The sequence below is a fragment of the Heteronotia binoei genome, chromosome 18 (genome assembly GCF_032191835.1).
Source record: "Heteronotia binoei isolate CCM8104 ecotype False Entrance Well chromosome 18, APGP_CSIRO_Hbin_v1, whole genome shotgun sequence".
NCBI classification, from domain to species: Eukaryota; Metazoa; Chordata; class Lepidosauria; order Squamata; family Gekkonidae; genus Heteronotia; species Heteronotia binoei.
This window is the reverse complement of record NC_083240.1, coordinates 15642036-15663081: the sequence shown is the minus strand read 5'-3', so window position 1 is coordinate 15663081 and position 21046 is coordinate 15642036. Positions and strand designations below refer to the sequence as shown.

The following is a 21046-nucleotide window of genomic DNA, read 5'->3' as shown; positions in this document are numbered from 1 at the left end:
AGATCTCTTTAGAAAATTGGTGCCAATTAAGTCTAGAGATATGGGGTTGATTAATTTCAGAGTATAAATAAGATGAACAAAAAAATACCACGCAAGGGAAATGAGTGGAGTCCAACTGGCTGCTGCAATTGGGGGGGGGTGAATGCCCCCAGCTCAAGGTGAGGCTTTAAGAGTAGATAAATGCCAGTATTTTCCAAGATATGCAAATTAAGAGTTGTTTTTTATACCCCATTCTTTACTACTCAAAGGAATCTCAAAGTGGCCTACAGCTGCCTTCCCTTCCTCTCCCTACAACAGACACCCTGTGAGGCTTGTGGGACTTAGAGATTTCTGAGAGAACTGTGACGGACTCAAGTTCACCCAGCTGGCTGCATGTGGAGAAGTGGGGAATCAAACCCGGTTCTCCAGATTAGAGTCTGCCACTCTTAACCACAACACCACACTAGCACCACACTAAGGCACTGGTTAGGTCAGGGTAAAATAAATTATGCTCAGTCAGGCTTGTGAAGATACTTTATGTTTAATACATCTGGAAAAAAAATGCATATACAAAGAACTTAGGACATGGAAAAAGCATCAGTTCAACACTAACGAGTCTACAAGAATTAGAGTCTGGGAAGATTGAGAAGTATTAAGCCGGAGTATAGTTCTGGTAAGGTCCTTATTAACACTGGAGTCAAGAGATCCTCGTATGATATCTATTATACTGAACAACCATCTGGGCATCCAGAGCTACTGATGCACAATGCACTTTTAGGGTACTTCCTCAACTGGTCCCCAAGGTGCCAGATTGACTGTCCTTCCCCTCCATGGTTTTTCCTGATGAGGCATGTCTCATTCCCCTCCTCCTCCTCCATCCAAGGTTAATGCTGAACCGCCTGGAGTCACGGTCAGCTTGTTAGCTTCAAATCACCATTGCAGGATGCAAAGGCCATGTAGGTGGGTTTCAACGCAGCAGTTCTGCTGCTGAGAATCAGAAGCCTGTGCTTGCCAAAAGAGCGGCTAGTTAAGTCAACTCAGTCTGTTGGATTTGTTTAAAAGATGAAGTTCTCCCCTCTTCATTAACGCCTAACAGTGTCAAGTTTTGAAAACTAACCACAAAAAGTGAGCAATTGGCAAAGTTGGGCTTTTTTTAAAAAACACACACACACAAAAGCTTTTGGCTGAATTCATGAGCAAAGGGCCCATCTACACTTTTATGTCTTAAAGGGCAAGATCGGAATTTCTGACCTGCTCAGAGAAAATAAAAGGGAAACAGATCCAAGGCAACTGTAGAGGAGATGCAGATTAGAAGGATGTAATACACTCCTCTTCAAAAAGAGCACCAGTTGGGGATGCTTTAGCTTTCAGAAAAACGATCCAAGGACTGAAACCTGCTCACCCCCAAGACTGCAAGCTGGCCACAGAATCCAAGTTGTACCAGCCTCACTTGATGGGATAAGAGCCTAATGGCCAGAGCCTAGAATTAGTCTTAGAGGGAGGGGGGAATCACCACAAGCATGCCTGAATTTTTTTAAAAAACAGAAGTTTAAACAGTAAACAAAAAGACTAGTACTGATCAGTGTTTGTTGAAATACATTATTTCTTTTAAAAAAAAATTAGTCTACCCGAAGGGCACTGGAGAAGAGCACTAACATTTCCATCTCACATAGGAAGGGTATGGGAACAGGGTGCACGGCATTTGTCATTATTGCAAAAAAAAAAAACCAATTGGAAAATCTGAATCTTTAATTTGATTTCAACATTGCTTTTAGTATGACATCAACACCAGCTTTGCAGAAGGGGCCGTGAAGGGATGTTCATAGCAGCACACACCTGCGGCTCTTCTTCGGCTCCGGAGGCTCCAGGGCAGCCAATATCGCCTCGTCAAATACATTCTTTAGGCCTTTCTGAAAAGGGGCAAAGAGAAAGGGGCTGTCTCATTTTCTGGGTTATTAAATGCAAACCATGTAAAAACCCACAAAGGCAAAAACTGAGTAGCGAGGAACAGGATTCTGCAGTGAAGCAATATTCCTTTCTGAGTGTTCTGGATGTTTCATGGCCTGGATCGTGTTGCTGAGTTTACTAGCTGCTTTAAAAGCAAAGCACCCAATTATTTAAAGCCATCGAGACTTTCAACCAGGCCTGTGTTTTTCAAGAGATAAGAGCACATGTGCTGAAGCAGTCCTCTCACCAACAGAAGAGTGTTAAAAGACTGACATAACATTTTACATGCTAATGGCAATGCAGAATGCCCAGAGTTCAAAATGAGAAAAAGAAATGATTCCAGGTCAGAGGACAAGCAACACCTAGGTTGGATCAGCAAGCAAGCAAGAATGGAGAACCCTTTGGCATCATTTGGTCAAGTCCCTGTCATGTACCCAGACGTTCTGGAAGCAGCACAGTAAGATTTCAAGCAGTGAATGGAACCAGAGTCCAGTAATGAAAAAGGCATAGGTAGAAGTGAAGCAAAATGAATGCAAACAGGAATAATGCTTCATTAGGCATTTATACAAACAACTAATTTTAATTTTTGAAATTTAAGATAACTACAATTGTTCTTTTTTTTCTCCTTCCTTCAGACAGCAAAAGTCTAAATGTATGACTTTCTCTTAAAGAAAACTTTACATTTTACAGTTGCAAGCTCTGAGTAATTAAAAATGAGGGCTACCATGTCATTGAAAACAGAAGTTCGACATCTGTCAAGCAGTAGCAGATACACTGAATCCCCATCCCAGCCCTGAAGGCCAACAAATATTCCACTACAACACAAACAGCCAAAGCAACAGCAAGCCCCACTGCACAGAGGAAAACCAGAGATTCCTTCACCATTTCAGCATCACTTGCAGGTCACCATGTCAGGTACAATCATCATGCAAATACAATTAACAGAGTCACAAGAGGGGGGGAAATTGCACATTACTTTCCATTTGGCTATCAAAAAACCACACCAGTTTGATTATTCCTCTCAAGCGTTACTTCCAATGACACCCTCAATCCCTTAACCAATACCCTAAACCAAAAAGCTATAAAAGATCCATGAACCCAAGAAGCAAAAGGTTTTAGCAAGTCCAGATCATGTTCCACAGTCATAACAAGTTGTATAAACAGTTTCCATTCCAAAAAGCTAATACAGAGTTTGATCTAAGACATTAAGTAAAGACACGGCTTCTTTCAGTCAGGATGGTTTTATTTGTTTTGCAACCAGCTTTCTACAGCAACAGGACAGAGGAAGCAGCAACAAGAAAGGAAAAAGAGGAAACTGTTTAGAATATACAGCATTTCCGTTTGGGTTGAGTTTCCGGAGGCTCGAGAGCAGCTAGGATAGCCTCATCAAACACATTCTTCAGACCTCTCTATAAGACAGAGGGGAGGAGAAAAAATAGTAGCTAGGTTAGAGGATTAGAGAGAGAGACAAGCAGATACAAAGAGCATTCAGGATAAAGGTGGTCAGTGAGGCAGATTTACTTTGTTAAAAAGTAGATCTTCCAGGGGAAAAGGAACAGACAAGCACAGCAAGGAAGTAGCAAGAAGGCCACTAGAATAAAAAGATCTTTACTATGTGCTAATTTCTAAGTTCCATAAGCATCTTCTAATGGTGTAGTAGGGTTCTTCTTTTTAGTAGATTAAAAAAATGCACCCTTTTCTCAAAATGACACACAAGTCTCAGGTGGGTAGCCATATTGGTCTGAAGCAGTAGAACCAAGTTCAAGAAAGTCTTAAAAGGTGCCACTGGACTTAAATTTTGTTCTACACAATACTCTTGTTTATTCCTAACACCAAAATTATCAAGTGAGCCATACAGCATGATCTGTATTTTTTAGATATTAATCTCAACCCCAGCAAGGGGAAGGAAGTAAAGATCAATGCAAGTTATCCTCAAAATAAAAACACAGCAATTGTTGAAAAAGCAATTCCCTAGATAAAAAAAGATAATGCATCTTTACAGAAGATTACAATATATTCCTACATCGTGCCAACAACTGCTACAGCCCTTTATGCTGATTACAGTGGCAATGAGTGGTGCCTTGCTAGCAGTCAGTAGAGTCGATTTCAGTAGCAGGCACAGGGAAAACTTGCTGCTGATCATAACACCTGGAATTCTTACAGCCAGGCCAACACAGTGCAGGGTGGCTCAACTCAAGCTTTCCCTTTATTCACCACTTTTCAATGTCACTTTGCGGTTCTCTTGTATCCCATCTAACAATTCTTACAAAAGCTGTCTATATGCTATTGGAAGAACTGGTAAGGGTTGTAATTCATCATAAAGAAAATTCTTGGTGTCAACTGTGAGTTTTCCAATTAGAAGTACAAATTTAGATTATATAGCTATTTCTTCACAGTACTGTGGTGAACATTTTTAAATCTCTCCCACCGCTCTATGGCTTCCAAGTCCAAGAAAGCAAGAATTACTTGCAATCTACTGCTAACGTAAGCATACCCTTTATGAAATGGTAAACACTATCTGTTGTCGGATATGACAATTATACCAAGTCAAGAATACCAGACATGGTGAAAATCATGCTTCAGACCACAACAGTCACATCAGCATACACAGCATTGGTCTCCAGCAAAAGGAGAACTTTGAGGAAAAGAAACTAATTTTGAAGGCCATAAACCAATTGTGATGTTTACAACAAAACTGAAAGCACTGACTGGACCTGACTAAATCTACTGTTCCATATGCAGATGCCAGGAAAGGTTTACAGTGCAACAGTAAGCAGACTCATAACCTGAAGCCAATAGACTAAGAAGGGTATAAAGGTTTACAACTGCACTGCTGGAAACAGAATCTGAAAATACGCATCTTGCATTCATCACTGGCACCTGCAAAACCTTGTATATACCCAGTTAAAGAAAGCAGCTGTTTTATTTAAAATGGCATTTGAAGAAAATTTCAGACAATTCTCTTTATTAAAAGAGATCAGCTTAAACCAAAATATAAATTGCCTGCAGGAAACACGGTTTAAATCACTAATTGAAGTCATTTCCCAATTTGTTTGGAATTGTTTCTACGCAGAAGGGAGCCCCTAGCTATTATACCCATGAAAATGTGTTGATTTAAACCTGAAGTATTTGTACTGTTTGCTTCAGGCACAATTTATTTTTAATACCTATCATTCCTTATTTAATAGAAAAGCTTGACATCCAATACAAGTGCAAGCTTGACATACAATGCAAAGTTTCATGTTCATACTGCTTGGGGGTTGGGGTGTACACACATCCATCCATCCATCGGGTGGTCTCACCTAATTGTCCTGACAAGACAGAAAATGAGTTGTAGACAAGAGACTGGATAGTAAAGCCTGTTCTAATTATATCCCAGTCCAGGATTAGAGATAAAAAAGCTTGGGCAAACTCTCCCTCTGCCCCCAGTGACTATGGGACACTGTAAAAACTGCTGTAAAATAGTTGAGTCAGAGTGAAATACTTTTGGACACAAGGTTTGTTCAAAACATATAGTACACAGATGTTTATGAAAAGACTATCTACAATATTTGATAATCCATTTGTCTTAAGAGTACATTTTCATATATGTCTATTGTTTAAATGCTATTTTGTCCACAACTACCATGTTTAATATATTACTGAAAAGTTCAATATTTTCAATGTTTTTAAGTTCAACGCAGTTTCTAAAAAATGCTGCTTCTCCGATTTTGAGTGCAAGAGTCTTCTTTTGTCCAAGTTATATATCAGAGGTGGCCAAACTGTGGCTCTTTCATACATATTGTGTGGCTCTCAAAGTCCTCACCACCCCATCAGTCAGCTTGGAGAAGGCATTTCTCTCTTTTTAAATGCTTGGATAATGCATTTAAAGTTGCTTTCTTTCCACAGCTCCCGCCCCCATCTATTTTCCTTCCTTCCTGTCTTGTGGCTCTCAAACATCTGATGTTCATGCCTTGAGGCTCTCAAACATCTGACGTTTATTCTATGTAGCTCTTATGTTAAGCAAGTTTGGCCACCCCTGTTATATACTTTTGTCTGTTATAACACTTGTATTGTTTGCAACTTAATTTTATATGCAATGTTAATTTAAGTTACTGCTGTATTAATTTTGTAAAATTATTAGATTCGGCTATCTGCTACAGGTACATTTCTGCAAAATCAGTTTACTAAAATATTTAATTAGAATCATTTAGGGCCATGCTAGAAGTAAATAAATGTTCATGGACTGCCTGACTCATAGTAAGTACCAGTTTACATATGGAGCAGAGGGAAGGAGAGAGGTCTTTGTTTTAAAGCACAGAGAGCAACAGCCTTAATTTTCCTTTGCCTTACCTCACTGTGCCGTTTGAAACGTTTATCCCACCACACTGCAACCAGATTACAGTAAACTATGGCAGGGGAAGGGTTTTGTTTTAACAAAAAACTCAAACAAACTCTTTCCCAACAACACAACTAACATTTGAAGAGCTAATACCAATTTTAACACTACAGCTTACTCAATGCAGTATGACTTATTATGTCATTAGCCAAAATAATTACAAGCAAGAGAAGTTGGGCAAGGGAAAGTCAGCAATGGGCTTGAAGTCCAATGGCACCTAAAGACTAACATTTATGTCAGGATGACGTTTTCAGAATCAGAGCTCACTTCTGATGCTATGTGAAATCTGACTCTCAAAAGCTAATGCTGACAAGGTTAAGTCCTAAGATCCAAATGGACTTCTGTTTTGTTTTACTACAAAAGATTAACACAGCCACTGCTCTGCAGTTATCAATGAATGTGGCTCATGAGGCTTTCCTTGCAATCACAGCATAAAAAAGTTAAATATGCAGTGGTATGCACTGAAATTTGATCATGAGACTTTCCAGCCCTTTACACTGTATTTAGTTTTCTACAGCCCCAATATACTTCTCAGATCACAAGGGGAGGCAAAGAGGATTCCTTATTCAAAGCATTATGCACAAAGTTCTACTTAGAATGTCAATGTAGATCAGCCAAAATTTCAAACAAGGGGTTTTTTACAAGGGAAATGCCTCACCCAGAAACAAACAGGTGTGCAGGGGGGGCGATTCTGTCGCACACCATTAACTAGAATGGCTACTATTGCTAGTAGCATCAAAGTTCTATGGACTACCAGTAAAACTCCACATAATGCCTACGAATTAGTTCTTCAGCCTTATCTATATAACTTCAGTTGTTGCTCATCTGGATGATGACCTATAAAAGGTACTGTACATGACTAAATAACAAATATCTAAAAGTAATGCCTATTTCTTACTACATTCCAAAACTTTTGTGTAGACAACGACCGTAATTATATCTGACAACACTAATTCAACATAAGCCCCCATCCAGGTTCCATACTGTCATTAATATTTCAATCAAGTTTACACCTTTACATGCTGGATACTTCCAATTACTGGGTCTGCTGTGTGCCCAGAAACAAATGAGTTACACATTTTAAGTAGGGTTATGAACAGTACTAATTCTGTCTCCTTCAATGAAGGTCCCATGAATTATGTAAGATCTTGGCATAGCCCCTGCCAAAATGAAGCAATGACATTGTTCTGTGCAGCATACTACTCCCCCCCCCCAACACACACATACACACACACATTTCAAATAACTCATGTCTCTACACTGAAGTTATTAACACAAACTCTAAGACCTCAACAGAAAACCCCTTTACCTTGAGACATCCACTTTATTTCTAGCTAGCGTTTTAGCTTAAAGACATAACTTGTTTTACGCAAACCTTGTTCACCATACTTGCTAGGTGATAAGCCTGTGCCTGGAACAAAATCTGTTTGGCCTCATAAATGGTCAAGATGCGGAAGAGAGTTAACTTCCTAGAGTTAATGAAACTCTTTCCAAAAGGCTTCACATTTTAAGTCAACAGGATGAGCTCCAGAGAAAAAACTCACCTTCCAATTCAAGATGCTGATTTCCCATTGCTGAGAAAAGAGAAAGCAGCCCAGAGGCCCACAATAAGCCGGCTTACCTGTGTGAGTGCAGAGCATTCCACGTATTTGACAGCCTTCAAGTCCCGTGCCAGTTTTTCAGCAGTCTCAGGAGTAATAGGCTTCTGCTTATTCTTGGCAAGTTTCTCAATTGTTGAAGGGTCATCTCTGAGATCAATTTGGGTCCCAACAAGCAAAAAAGGAGTCTTTGGACAATGATGAGTGATTTCAGGTACCCACTAAAAAGAGAAAAGATAAATATTACTAGTCATGAAACAAACATTTTACAAAGTCTTACAGACAGATGTCAGCATGGGTCTGGGATGGGGGGGGTATCACACTCACCTTTTCTTTCACATTTTCAAATGAAGATGGCGAGACCACTGAGAAACAGACCAGAAACACATCTGTCTGTGGATAGCTGAGGGGCCGTAATCTGTCATAATCTTCCTGCCCTATTATAATTAAAGATATATATATATATGTTACCAATACTGAAGCACCCATACAAACATAGGTAAAAAGCAAGTTTTCACCAAGCTGCAAAGACTTTACAAGAAACAGAACACTTCTGCAAGCAGACAAGGAAGTCAGCTTCCTCCCAGCCAAACCAAAATAGAAAGTGGAGACCAAACCATGGAAGAACTGCAGCCACCCGCTGGAACCAGCAAAACAAGAACACTACTAATGTAGCAATTTTACAGGTAGTAAGAGCCTTACCAATCAGAGACACCAAGGAGAAGCAATCCCTCACTTACTCCACCATAAAGTAGCCCCTTACTGCCATGCAGCTTGCTAATCACTGTGACAAGTAACAATTGCTCCCTGCTGAGAAACATACAGTAAATCACAGTTCCACCTGTCCCTCCAGTCTGTCTGCCACAGCAGGTTAGCCATGAGAGCTACCATAAGCCATTTCCAGGTGTCTGTTCCAGTTGTTAAAATAAGAACTAGGAGCATGAATTTGTCCCATCCTTCATTTTCCAACTTAGTAATACTACAAAGCAGAATGAAAGCTGCATAGACAGCCATCTCCCCTCTGGCTAAAAGCAACAGAAAAGAGGGCTGTGTGTGCAACCAATGGGATGCTACACTGTCTTAATACTTCAGTCTCAAAAAGTTAACAAATACTTCTTGCACACACACTCCTAATACTATGTGTTTGGATGCTGAACACCCTACTCCTCCTGTAACACTGATATCTAAAGCCTCTGCTTTTTCATTAACTTCTCTGTATTGGCCCATTATTCTTCCACCCCACATCTTTTTATTTCTACATGGAAATTTTTCCCGTGCTCATTTCTGACATCGTCAGTATTAGCCACTTTTCCTAGCAGAGAGCATGCATCTAACTCTTGTATCATCAGTTGCCTTCACATGCTCACAAAAGAGAACAGGCTTGGAATCATGGACCAACTACAAAGAAGCTCACCAAATTGTGGCCAGAACTGGAGAATACTGCCTGTGACACTAATCAAGTCCTGCATTATCATCCAAATAATGAAAGCTGCGAGTTCAGTTTTGAAAGTTAAAACAAGTAGGTTGTTATCACTATAACCTTGAGATAAACACCGAACAACACAACTCACTTAATTTTAATAATTTATAACTGTTTTAACTATGTTTTTATAAGTATAATGGATGTAATGTGTATTTTATGTTGTGAGCCGCCCTGAGCCTGCTTCGGCGGGGAGGGCGGGATAGAAATAAAAAATTATTATTATTATTATTATTATTATTATTATTACTTAGCCTCCTCCGAGGCTAAATTAACATAAAAATAAAAACATACCTGCTGTATCAAACAAGCCTAAAGTATATGGCTCGCCACCAATCATCACCGTTACAGCATAGTTATCAAATACCTAAAAGGGAAAAGGCAGGGAAGAACTTGATGCACAAAGTCACTTTTCAAAAATGAAACAAGTCAGATATGACCAGGGTTTCTCCCCACCCTCCTTGGAGAATGCAGTAAACGGAGTTCCGGAACATCTTTGTGGAAACAAAATTCTCAAAAAATATTTAAAGTTCATGAGGGGCACCCATGTTTCTCCATTTCCCTCTTGAGAGTTCCAGCACCTCTTTTTCCAGAAACCCCCACCACCACCTGAATATGACCAGTACAACAGCTACACAAAGGTGAGGACTACCCCCATAGTAACATTAAAGTAAAAGCATAAATTATGGGAATTATCTGAAAAGCAAGACAGATAAATACTGTGAGGAAAGTTTGTGTTGGCATTAAAAAACCAACACACACGCCACATTAGACAGCAGCATGTATCCTTCCACTCCACTGAGCAAAGTGTGAAACCTTCCTCCAATGTGAGTGGCTTTTCCATTAGAGACAGGACCATTAATGTTGGAGGGAGGCTCCTTAGGCTAAAGAAAATTCAACCAGTCTAAGAAAGAATAAATACGTAGGTGTTTACCCAGGGACTAGCAAATGGGCTGAATGCTGTGACCTAACAGTACAGCTATACTTCTACTAAATGAACGGGAGGGAGGGAGGGGGGAGACACTCCAAGAAGGGATACTACAGCCACTAAAAGAGCTATGCTGAGGAGGAGGAGGAAGTGAGGAAAGTCTCCTTAACTACCTAATGTCAGAGAATGATTTCATCTCAACACAGCCTCCCTCTCCCTATGTGGTTATTAGTACATGAAGGTCTTGAGACCTTCAACTTTCCTGGTCAGAAAGGACTGTTGGAGGAAGATGAAAGGAAAAGATGTGTAATGCTATGTCCATGGACTGCTGGATTGAGCCCGCCTTCTTCAAGTATATTACGGTACTTAACAAAATGCCAATTCCTTCTACAAATTAAACAGAAAAACAGGCAAGTTTCAGCTTTTACTTACCGTAGGTACGTATTCCGATGGAAATTTGTTTGTTGTGTAGGAAATTAGAAGACATGTTTTACCAACAGCACCATCTCCAACAACTACACACTTAATTGTCTGCATAGCTGAAATCTGCTATTGTATCAGATCCAAGATAAACCTAGAAAAAGGAAAAGAAATATGATGTTTTGATCTTACTAGCAGAAAACATAGTATTGCCAAAACTTCAGTAGACGCACTCAGGAATCATTCCCTAGCAGCTGCTTCAACTGCCAGGAGTTTGAGTTTATCACCAAAATAAAGATGGCAGAAAGAAACAACCTGAAAACAGAGCCCTTTCTTTCTCTATTTATCTGATGAGGAACCCCAGTGTATTGCAGAGATTTTTGGGTCACATACATGTTATAGCTTTTTCCCACTGTCAAATAGGCACACAGAAAGGTTTCTTGCAAATACAAGGGTTTTTCTTGATGGAGGATACATTACTAAAAAGGCACCACAACAAGAAAAATATTAATAGCTAAATGCTTCTTTGTCTTAGGAACATTCAGCCATGGAAGAATTTCAATCAGTATTTCAATGATGTATCTCCACTATACACAACAGCTGTACATAGAACAGTGGTGTGGTACACAGATCTACACCCAATAAAGTTTAATCTAATCAGAAATTCAAAGTTTGTAGAATACAATGGATTGTATATTCTTCTTGCTAAGTTTGGGACCTTCTACCAACATAACATTAGCTGAGGTTGGCTTTTAACCACAAGCACTTTCCTTCCTGTTTTGCAAGCAGTCACTCAAAAGTAGCAATCATATCCCATCTGAGTTGAAAATCTAAACTGTTAATTGAATAAATTAATTAAGATGTTTTCAAACTTGAAATACCATTGTTATACTAAAGAACCAATCAACTGAAGGAATGCTTTATGCCAGTGGTCCCCAATCTTTTCGACACTAGGGACTGGTTTTGTGGAAGACAATTTTTCCACGGACTGGGAAGGGGAGATGGTTTTGGGATTATACAATTGTGCACTTTATTTCTAAAGTGTTTGGTATAGTGGTTAAGTGTACGGACTCTTACGTGGGAGAACCGAGTTTGATTCCCCACTCCCCCACTTGCAGCTGCTGGAATGGCCTTGGGTCAGCCATAGCTCTCATAGGAGTTGTCCTTAAAAGGGCAGCTTCTGTGAGAGCTCTCTCAGCCCCACCCACCTCACAGGGTGTCTGTTGTGGGGGAGGAAGGTAAAGGAGATTGTGAGCCACTCTGAGACTCTGAAATTCGGAGTGGAGGGCAGGATATAAATCCAATTTGTTATTACTACTACATTGTAAAATATAATGAAATAATTATACAACTCATGGCCCTGTTGCTAACAAGCCACAGACCGGGACAGGTCCATGGACCAGGGGCTGGGGACCCCTGCTTTATGCCAGGGAGCATAGGTTAAATAATACCCTTAATATCACCCAAAACACTTAATATCACCTGAAAATATAGATTGAAGTCCAACATCTAATTCTACTAAACTGCCCTTAGTTGGCTGTTTCCCTCAACTAAAAGACCTAATCCTACTTCACCAGCATAGCTGTTCTCCATTCGATGAGATCACAGTCCCTCCTACTGAAATAAGTGTGGTTTCCTGAGTCACTGCAGTTTGCCTTGCATCCCCTTTCTTCTGCCAGACACACTGACAAGGAAGTACAAATAGAACAAAGTAGGAGTCAAGTAGCTCCTTTAAGATGAACAAAGTTTTAAACAAAGTCTTAAAGGTACCACTTGACTCCTACATTGTTCTACTGCTTCAGACCAACACAGCTGCCCACCTGGATCTATCTACAAGGAAGTACAGAACAGAAGACTGCAGATTTATACCCAGCCCTTCTCTCTGAATCAGAGACTCAGAGCAGCTTACAATCTCTTATATCTTCTCCTCTGAGGAAGGGAACAATCTATTGGTTCAAATAATGATTTGAAGCTACTGATTTCAATAGAAGTAATTCAGATATTTTCCCTAAAACAAAAGCTCTATGACCATTTTGCTATCAAAACCTTGATACACTTTTATATAACCTTTGTTCATGCCACCCACATTTTTGTACTGAATTATTCTGCTTAGCAACTGTGAAATTAATGGATTTGCATTTGCCCCCTGTTTACTTGCAAAAGCTCTAAGCAACACAATTTACTTGAAAACCAAGCTTCCAGGTCTTTCCAGAAACAACTGCTGGTTGGGTGACAAATATACATTGAAAGTAAGGCATTCTGTAGAATTCAGGTAGTTAATTCAGGAAGTACACAATCAATCAAGTAGATTCAGCAATTGATCTCTATGAGACAGCATGTCTTGCAACTGGGGCAGGATTCCAAAATCGATGATCACTTGCCACCATGGGACTCTAGGACTAAGCACATAATACACTTGATCTATTATGCCATATTTATAATGCTTGGACTGAAAAGACAATTTTTCCCACAGGTGTAGTTTCAAAAGACTGTATGCATTCTAATACTAAACCCAGGTTTTTGTTTTAAAACCACACAGTTCCAAGACACTTATTTAAACTAAAAACAAAACCCTGTATTAAAACAATTTTTTAATAAAGTAACCTTACTTTTACCCACATTTGCTTGCTTCCCCTGGCCTATGTACCGTAATCCAAAAACCAGAAAGATAAATCACAGAAATGTAACCAGGCTACTTGGTTTATATATTCCAGCATTATATATTTCAGCATTTCTTCCAAACAGTCCTAGTGACAAATAATTAACAGAACCATGCATTACCGGGTTTATGATCAATGGTGCCTTAAAACCATTTTCACCAATCCCCAACGAACTACCTGGAAATAACTTAGCCCTATATTATAAGTAATAGCTATCTGAGTTCTGTCCCATAAATGGATAATGTAATCTGAAGTGCATCACGCCCCCTTCAACCATCTTGTAAACCACTGAAAGTCCTTCTAATGCAAGCTGCCCTGTTCTAATCAATCATAATGGCTTACATTTTCCCAATACCACCTATCATCTAGCCACTGCCATGTACAACAAATACTCTTGTTAACTTCCCCAGACACTTTAGGGGACTTGATTTATGACTTACAGGAAATACACAGAGTTTCATTAAGACATCAGATCAGCCAGTTTGGTGTAGTGGATAAGTGCACGGACTCTTATCTGGGAGAACCGGGTTTGATTCCCCACTCCTCCACTTGCAGCTGCTGAAATGGCCTTGGGTCAGCCATAGCTTTCATAGAAGCTGTCCTTGAAAGGGCAGCTGCTATAAAAGCACTCTAAGCCCCACCTACCTCACAGGGTATTTGTTATGTGGGGGGGGGGGGAAGGTAGAGGAGATTGTGACCGCTCTGAGATTCAGAGTATAGGGTGGGATATAAATTTAAAAAAAAATCCAAAATCTTCTACTCATGGAACACTACATGCAGTAAATCATTATACTGAGATCGATTATGGACATATTTTAGCAGTACCATGTCACCATTTGATGCCTAATTTAACCCCCCCCCCAAAAAAGGAGTACTAAAGACTCCACATTGACTGTATGCCACAAAATAAGGAAGTTATATCTAACTCCTACCAAACCCAATACCAGAAGCAGTCAAAGGACAACCCATCAGCCCATGACAGCATATCATCTTCCAAAGGAATTAGATTACAAAAATACAACTGTGAGAAAGTGGTTTATATGGCTATCTTCCTGGTGTTCACATCAATGGATATTTACAAGCTTGAACAAAGCACTAAACAGTTTCCATCACAGTGTGGTAGCAGGCTACAACAGGTTGTGTGAAGGCTTTTTTTGTATAATATATATATCTGCCAGCCGCAACCATATTTATGGCTATCTACACACATTAATAGCACCAATGGAGTAAGATGTCTAGAGAACCAGTGACCTGGAACTCCCTACTAAACACCAAGGAAGATGACTAGAGCTATCAAGTGATGATAAACTAATCTGCTGTTCCTGTATTTGCCTTCACAATACACCAGCTGAAGGTAAGAAGCTAACAAACCACTTCAAAACACACAACACACACACAACCCCTTCATTTACAAGTCTTCAGAATACTTGTGCAACAAGCTTAAACACTTGTCTCAATTGTACTCAGAAACCACACCCACAGATGTGGAAAGCAGATGGCTGGGATAAGACACTCTGGGCATGCTCAAACATTCATTCCTCCAAGCATAGGAGGACCTGAACACCACATTCAACACAAGGGCACCAATATCCACTTACTCCCCCAAAATAACCATTTTCTTCACAGCCATCTGTGTACCTTTCAACATGTTTCACAACCTGCCTACCATCATCCTAGAGATAAGAATTTGCCATTTCTACTCAAAGCACTTCACATAAATTGTCTTGTAATCCTTAGAATCCTGCAAAATAGATCAGATAAGTGGTCTAAAAAGGGAACTGAGACAGAGAGGCCTGCCCAATGTGTTAGTGGCAGAAGTGAGATCTGAACCAGGGACTTTCCGATTTGTAGTTCAGTCCCCTCTCCATCATCACAAACTGGATGAACCACTGTTCTCACTCATTACAATGCAGCTTCCTTATACAAAGTCTAATTCTCTGAGGCAATTATTGAATTATTTTTCATTTGACAGAGTTTTCAAATCACAAATACTGAATGCTAACATTTTTAGTTTTAAGAGATAGGTTGTATACCATCACCGGACTTAGCTCTGCACTTACAGACTTGTCACAACGCAACACTAAGATGTCACTACACTGATGTATTTGATTTTTATCCCAAGCTTACTCCAAGAAGCTCAAGGTGGCACACATTCTAGAATTCTCACATTTCATCCTCACAACAACTCTGTAAGGGAGATTAGGCAGAGAAAGAGTGTGTGGCCCTAGGTCACTTAGTGAGCTCCTTTACAGATTCACTCCGCTCCAATCACTATAACCACATTGCTTTCTACATAAGTTTGGACAACATTCAGCAGAGAATCCTCATTCAGTTTCCACTTCCCAGGCATTTTTCCACCAGGTCTCAGGACAGCTCCATCTAACAACCCCATCCCAAAGAGACATTATATGTATTTTTTTTTAATTCCCACGAGCTGCTTCAGAAGTCAGCTTTTGTTGAAAAGAGGGTTTTAAAAATAAAAACAAACCCATGCATGCATCCAAGCATTCAAAACACGTAACAGTTCATTACAATGCTAAAAGAGAAGTCAGTGCTGCTACTGCCACTATGCCCATATTGCAGATGGAGAGCTGAAACAGGCAGAGATTTTTCTCCTTCACCACTCCTTTCTTCAAAGAACACTTCAATCCTCACAACACACCTGCTTAGCTGATAGGCAAGCAACCAGCCTAAGGTCACCCAAAGTGAGCTCCATGTCCAAATGGAGGAGCCAGTGTGGAATTAGGGACTGGAATATTCAAGCTAGGATCTCAGAGAGCCCCACTCTGCCATGAGACCAGTCACACACCTTCTCTTGGCTCAAAATACCTCAAAAGGTTGTTATAAGAAAAGAAAAAGGAGGAGCAGCTTGTATGCCACTCTGAACTCTAAAACACAAAGCCAATCCTGTGGAAGCCATCTTCTATAGAGCAAGGCCAGAGCTCTGCCAAGGTTGGTACCATGTACTCTGACTGGCAGTGTCTCTCCAGAGTTTTGTGAGGGCATCCTTCACACTGCCTACTACCTGATCCACTTAACTGGAAATACCAAGAATCAAACCTGGTACTTTCCATAGGCACAGGAGACATCCCACCTCTGTGGCACGCCACGGGCCACTCCCTCTTGAGTCTTGAACCCAACTCTTTCCTTAATGCTCAAGAGGCCAGTGGCTGAGCACCTACTCTGGATGGCAAATATCTGAGGTTCAACCACCTCCAAAAAGCAGATCAGAGAGCTAGGCCTCCACCTCTTGGCCTATAAGGCAGGGGTGCCAAACTTATTTGTTATGAGGGCCGGATCTGACATAAATGAGACCTTGTTGGGCTGGGCCAGGCCATGTCAGGCCGAGCCATATCTTTACCTATTTAAGATTAGGTAGAAGATATAAACTTTTAAAAAGATACAAACACTACTAATTTTTTTTTAAAAAGAAACCCTTAAAACATTAGCACTTGTGGGTCTTAAAGGTGCTCTTTTTATTTCTCCCATGGGATCCAGGGAATTGGGCAAAAGAAGCTCTGGCTCTTTCCCTCCCTCCCAGGGGACCAGGAGGAGGAGGAGCCTCAACCAATGGAGAAAAGCAAGGTTTTGCTCCTGTGTGATTGAGCAAGCCTTGCAAAGCAAGCTGAGTTGCAGAAGGAAGCAAGAGAGAGGGAGAAGGAAGCAGACAAGAGCCAGTTGCTCGGGGGGGGGGGGGGGCTGATAGGAGCCCTCCAGAGGCCTGATTAGGCTCCTGGGCTGCACGCTCGGCACCCCTGCTTAAGGTTAGAAGGAGAACAGAGGACACAGCTGGGCATATATACCACCCTGAGGCTTTTCTACGGGGCAAGAGTTAAGAAAAGCCCCCCACCCTAGGCCGTGGAGACCCAGCTGCCGGTCAGAGCAGGCAATACTTGGCCGATCCGCGGGTTGCTTCTTCTTGGCCCCGGCGATGGGCCAATGAGGCAGCTCACCAGTCAGGCCGCGGATCAGCCAAGTATTGCCTTGCTCTGACCGGCAGCTGGGTCTCCACGGCCTCGGGAGGAGCGTTTTTCTTAAATCCTGCCCTATAGAAAAGCCTCAGGGTGGAATATATGCCCAGCTCCGGTTTCATGGCCGGAAGACCTCAGGCGAGAAATCCTCCAGCCCCCCACAACCGCGGGCGGCCCGAAAGCGAGAACGGCGGGGGAGAAACGACAGTCAACGCCCAGCGAGGGGCGACGAAAGGATTCCTCCCCCTCCCATGATGGCGAAAAACGAAGGGGAAGAGAAGGAGGGGGAAGGGAAGAAGAGAGGTAGGGCCGACCCAGCTGCCCACAGCAGCGAAGGGGAGGGAAGGAAGGAAGGGAGGGAGGCCCGACTTACCCTCCGTCCGCCGAAAGGAACCGAGCGCTCTCCTCTCCTCCCCCCTCCCCCGCCCGGTTCTTCTCCTTCCTCCTCCTCCTCCGAGAGCTTCCGGTCACCCCTCCCCCACCGCCACAACCGCCTCTGAAGGGAGGGGGCGCATTCTCTCCCCCCCCCCTCCTCAGTTTACCTGACATTTGACGGGAAAGACACAGACACCCCCCTCCCGGTTTATTTCGCCTCGCAGGCCCGGCCGGCCGTCGCCTCAGAGAGCTTACCTCACCCAACTCCGTTCGCTGCTTTTTTTTTTTCCCCTTTTTCCCCTCCTCCTTTCGCTCTCTCTCTCCCTGCGCCGGGCGTTGGCAGCTCACTGCGGGGTCTCCTCGCCTGCACAGCAAGGGCGGGCGCGATGACGTCAGCGCGTTCCCTGCAAAGGCGGGGCGTGAGGAGGCGGGGTGGAAAAAACTTTTTTTTCCCCCCTTGATGGAGGGAGGGAGGACCAATGGGCGGAAGAGCCGCGCGGATCGGCGCCTGCGCAGTACGGGCTCTTGGCGATTGCTCCTCGCTGTGCCGTCTGGTATAGGTAAATTGCGAGAAAGATAGGCTTGTTTTACGGAATTTTAAAAACTCGCTTTTCCACCAGTAGTTCGAAAAGCCCGGAGCGGCCGTGTGCGAGTCAAATAAATGGGTCTTGGCGGTTGCCACCTCCAGGTGGGGCCTGGACGATCTCCCGGGATTGCAGGTCCCTGCACCACTTATTAAGATCAGTTGCCCTGGAGAAAATGGCTGCTTTGGAGAATAGACTTTATGGCATGGTGCCTTGCTGAGGTTCATCCTCTCTCTAAACCCCACCATGCCCAAGTTGCAGCCAGTGTTCCCTTGAAGCTGAATTAGTGTGAGCTGGGTCAGTTTGTTAGCCTTTGGCTCACACATTTTTGTCTTAGCTCAGGAAAAATGGCCCCGGAGCAAACTAATTTATGCAGCAGCTCACAACTTTAATGTCAGCAGCTCATGAAGCAGAATTTTTGCTCGCAAGACTCCAGTTTAGAGGGAATATTGGCTGCAACCTCAAATCTTCAAGAATATACCAGTGTAGAATTAGCAGAAACCCTAAGGCGAACCCATTCCAGCATCTCTCTGTTGTGACCTCATTTTATCAGATGCATTCCTGAGCTCTGACTCTCAAAAGTTCGTCCTGGGGAAGTTTTGTTAGTCTTTAATGTTCCAGTGGACCAGAGGGAACAGGCCTCCCATTATTTCACTGCTACAGCTACCCACTTGGAATGATCATTGCAGCACTTTAAAAGGCTAGCTAAATTTTATCTCAGCAGCAGGATTTGGGGTGCCCTAAGCTGGGGAGGGAAAGCTGTCCCCAGTCATGGAGAAGCCATCACCTCCCCTTCCCCCACACCAAGGGTAATCCTCGCTTCCCCACCTGCCCTTCTCCCAGCAAGAAGACCCCACCTGCTCAAGGGAAGGAAGAAGCAGGGTGCCCACAGATCTGAAACAGGAGGGGCAGGAACAGGGCTGGTGGGTGCCCTTCCACCTCTGGCGCCCTAGGCGACTGCCTAGGTGTGCCTAATGTGCAGGTCAACCCTGTTCAGCAAACATAACACATGCAAATGTTCCCCGTATCTGATGAAGTCAAGTCTAGTTCATAAAAGCTTGTGCTGAAATGCAGTGCAGCTTGTCCCCTCTGCTGAAAACAGGCAGGAAAACATATGTCCAAATTTCATTTCACCATTAGTTAGTAACGTTTGTTACTGCAATTTGCATTGTTTAGAATCTCAAGATCAGGGGTCTCCAAAATGCTTGTGGGCGCCATGGCACCTGCTAACACCTTTCCTGGCACCTGCTAGGAAAGCAGGCAGGCCCAGGGGATGCTTTTGCCCAACAAGGCTTCAGACTAGCCACTGGAGATACGATTGTACAGCTTTTTTTTAAAAAAAATGATGTTTTGGCAGTTGCCGCCAGCCCAGGGCTTTTTTTTTATAGCAGGAATCCTTTGCATATTAGGCACACATGCCCCCTGATGTAGCCAATCCTCCAAGAGCTTACAGAGCTCTTCTTAGAGGGCCTACTGTAAGCTCCTGGAAGATTGGCTACATCAGGGGTATGTGGCCTAATATGCAAAGGAGTTCCTGCTACAAAGAAAGCCCTGCTGAAGGTGAGCTATAGCAGCCATTTTCCGACTGGCTTTGTCTCCTGGTGACGTACCATTTGGTTGCTGCTCCCACTACACTGTGTCAGAAATCCAAAGGTGCCCACAGGCTCAAAAAGGTTGGGGACCCCTGCTTTAGATGTTAAATCTCAAAGTGGGGAGGGGCGGTATCTTGCTTCTAGCGCACACCCCGTGGTCATGCACGCACATGAACACTAAGGGGTCACGCGGCACACAGCCTGCCGCTTCACCCGCCACTGCCACTGAGTTATAGTCGGAATTGAGAATTCTGCAGGACAATTAGTTCCTTCCCAAGTATATTTTTAACCAAAAGATGGAACACCACAGGGGGCTCAAGAAAATAGATGGTTGCAGAATATAAAGCAAAACACTGCACAGAAGTGTTCTGCACAGAAGTGCAGAGACCCGCAGCAATGTGGAGAGGAGGCCGTGATTTGGGGATTTACAGGTTGGGAGGCGAGGAAGACACATGTCTTCCTGCTAAGCTGGAGGGCATGAAATCCACCTTATCAGGGCGTAAAATAACCTGTGGACTGCCCAGTGCCCATGCATGTGCATTAGAGAGGTGATACATTCACCACCCACTATTTAACATATTTACAGTGCATTCCTGAGCATAGTTACACCCTTCTCAGCCTATTGACTTCAACAGACTTGAGAGGGTGTAACTCCGCAGAAGGATAATAAAACCGGCAGCGCAGTGGCACCCTGAAGACTTAACACCATTGATTCCCGCATAAACTTTTATGAGTCTTTTAAGGTGTCGTTGGACTTGTTTTATTCTGCTGCGGTAGACCTACAAGGCCATCGGCTTCTCTGGTTAGAAGTGAATGTCAATAGACCCCAAGTAGGTTTGCCGATAAAGAAGAGAAAAAGCTAGCAACTTACACCAACAAAACTTTAAAGGTAAAGGTAGTCCCCTATGCAAGCACCAGTCGTTTCCGACTTTGGGGTGACGCTGCATCACGATGTCTTCACGGCAGACTTTTTACAGGGTGGTTTGCCATTGTCTTCCCCAGTCATCTACATATCCCCCCCTCCCCCAGCAAGCTGGGTACTCATTTTACCGACCTCAGAAGGATGGATGGCTGAGTCAACCTCGAGCCAGCTACCTGAGCCCAGCTTCCGCCAGGATCAGGTTGTGAGCAGAG

The 21046-nt window shown here is 42.7% G+C and overlaps 1 protein-coding gene across 2 annotated transcripts; it reads right to left on the bottom strand.

The window, feature by feature from the left end:
* Positions 1–501: 501 nt before the first annotated feature.
* CDC42 (cell division cycle 42) lies at positions 502–10914 on the bottom strand. 2 transcript variants are annotated; one of them, XM_060259164.1, is made up of 5 exons: positions 10743–10914; positions 9677–9749; positions 8230–8339; positions 7926–8123; positions 502–1889 (listed from the first exon to the last, which is right to left on the bottom strand). In XM_060259164.1, the coding sequence occupies exons 1-5, from the start codon at positions 10845–10847 to the stop codon at positions 1800–1802; spliced, it is 576 nt and encodes a 191-aa protein (XP_060115147.1). In that variant the 5' UTR covers positions 10848–10914; the 3' UTR covers positions 502–1799. The 2 variants fall into 2 exon arrangements, with proteins under 2 accessions (XP_060115147.1, XP_060115148.1); XM_060259165.1 differs by lacking the exon at positions 502–1889 and adding an exon at positions 2487–3335.
* Positions 10915–21046: the final 10132 nt, after the last annotated feature.

What these genes read in the sequence shown, in the direction of transcription:
- CDC42 (XM_060259164.1), bottom strand. Translation starts at nt 10,847, where the DNA reads ATGCAGACAATTAAGTGTGTAGTTGTTGGAGATGGTGCTGTTGGTAAA. An exon ending in AGGCTTGTTTGATACAGCAG is followed by an intron (nt 8,340 to 9,676) that starts GTATGTTTTTAT and finishes TAATTATAATAG; the next exon opens with GGCAGGAAGATTATGACAGA. An exon ending in TTGAAAATGTGAAAGAAAAG is followed by an intron (nt 8,124 to 8,229) that starts GTGAGTGTGATA and finishes TTCTCTTTTTAG; the next exon opens with TGGGTACCTGAAATCACTCA.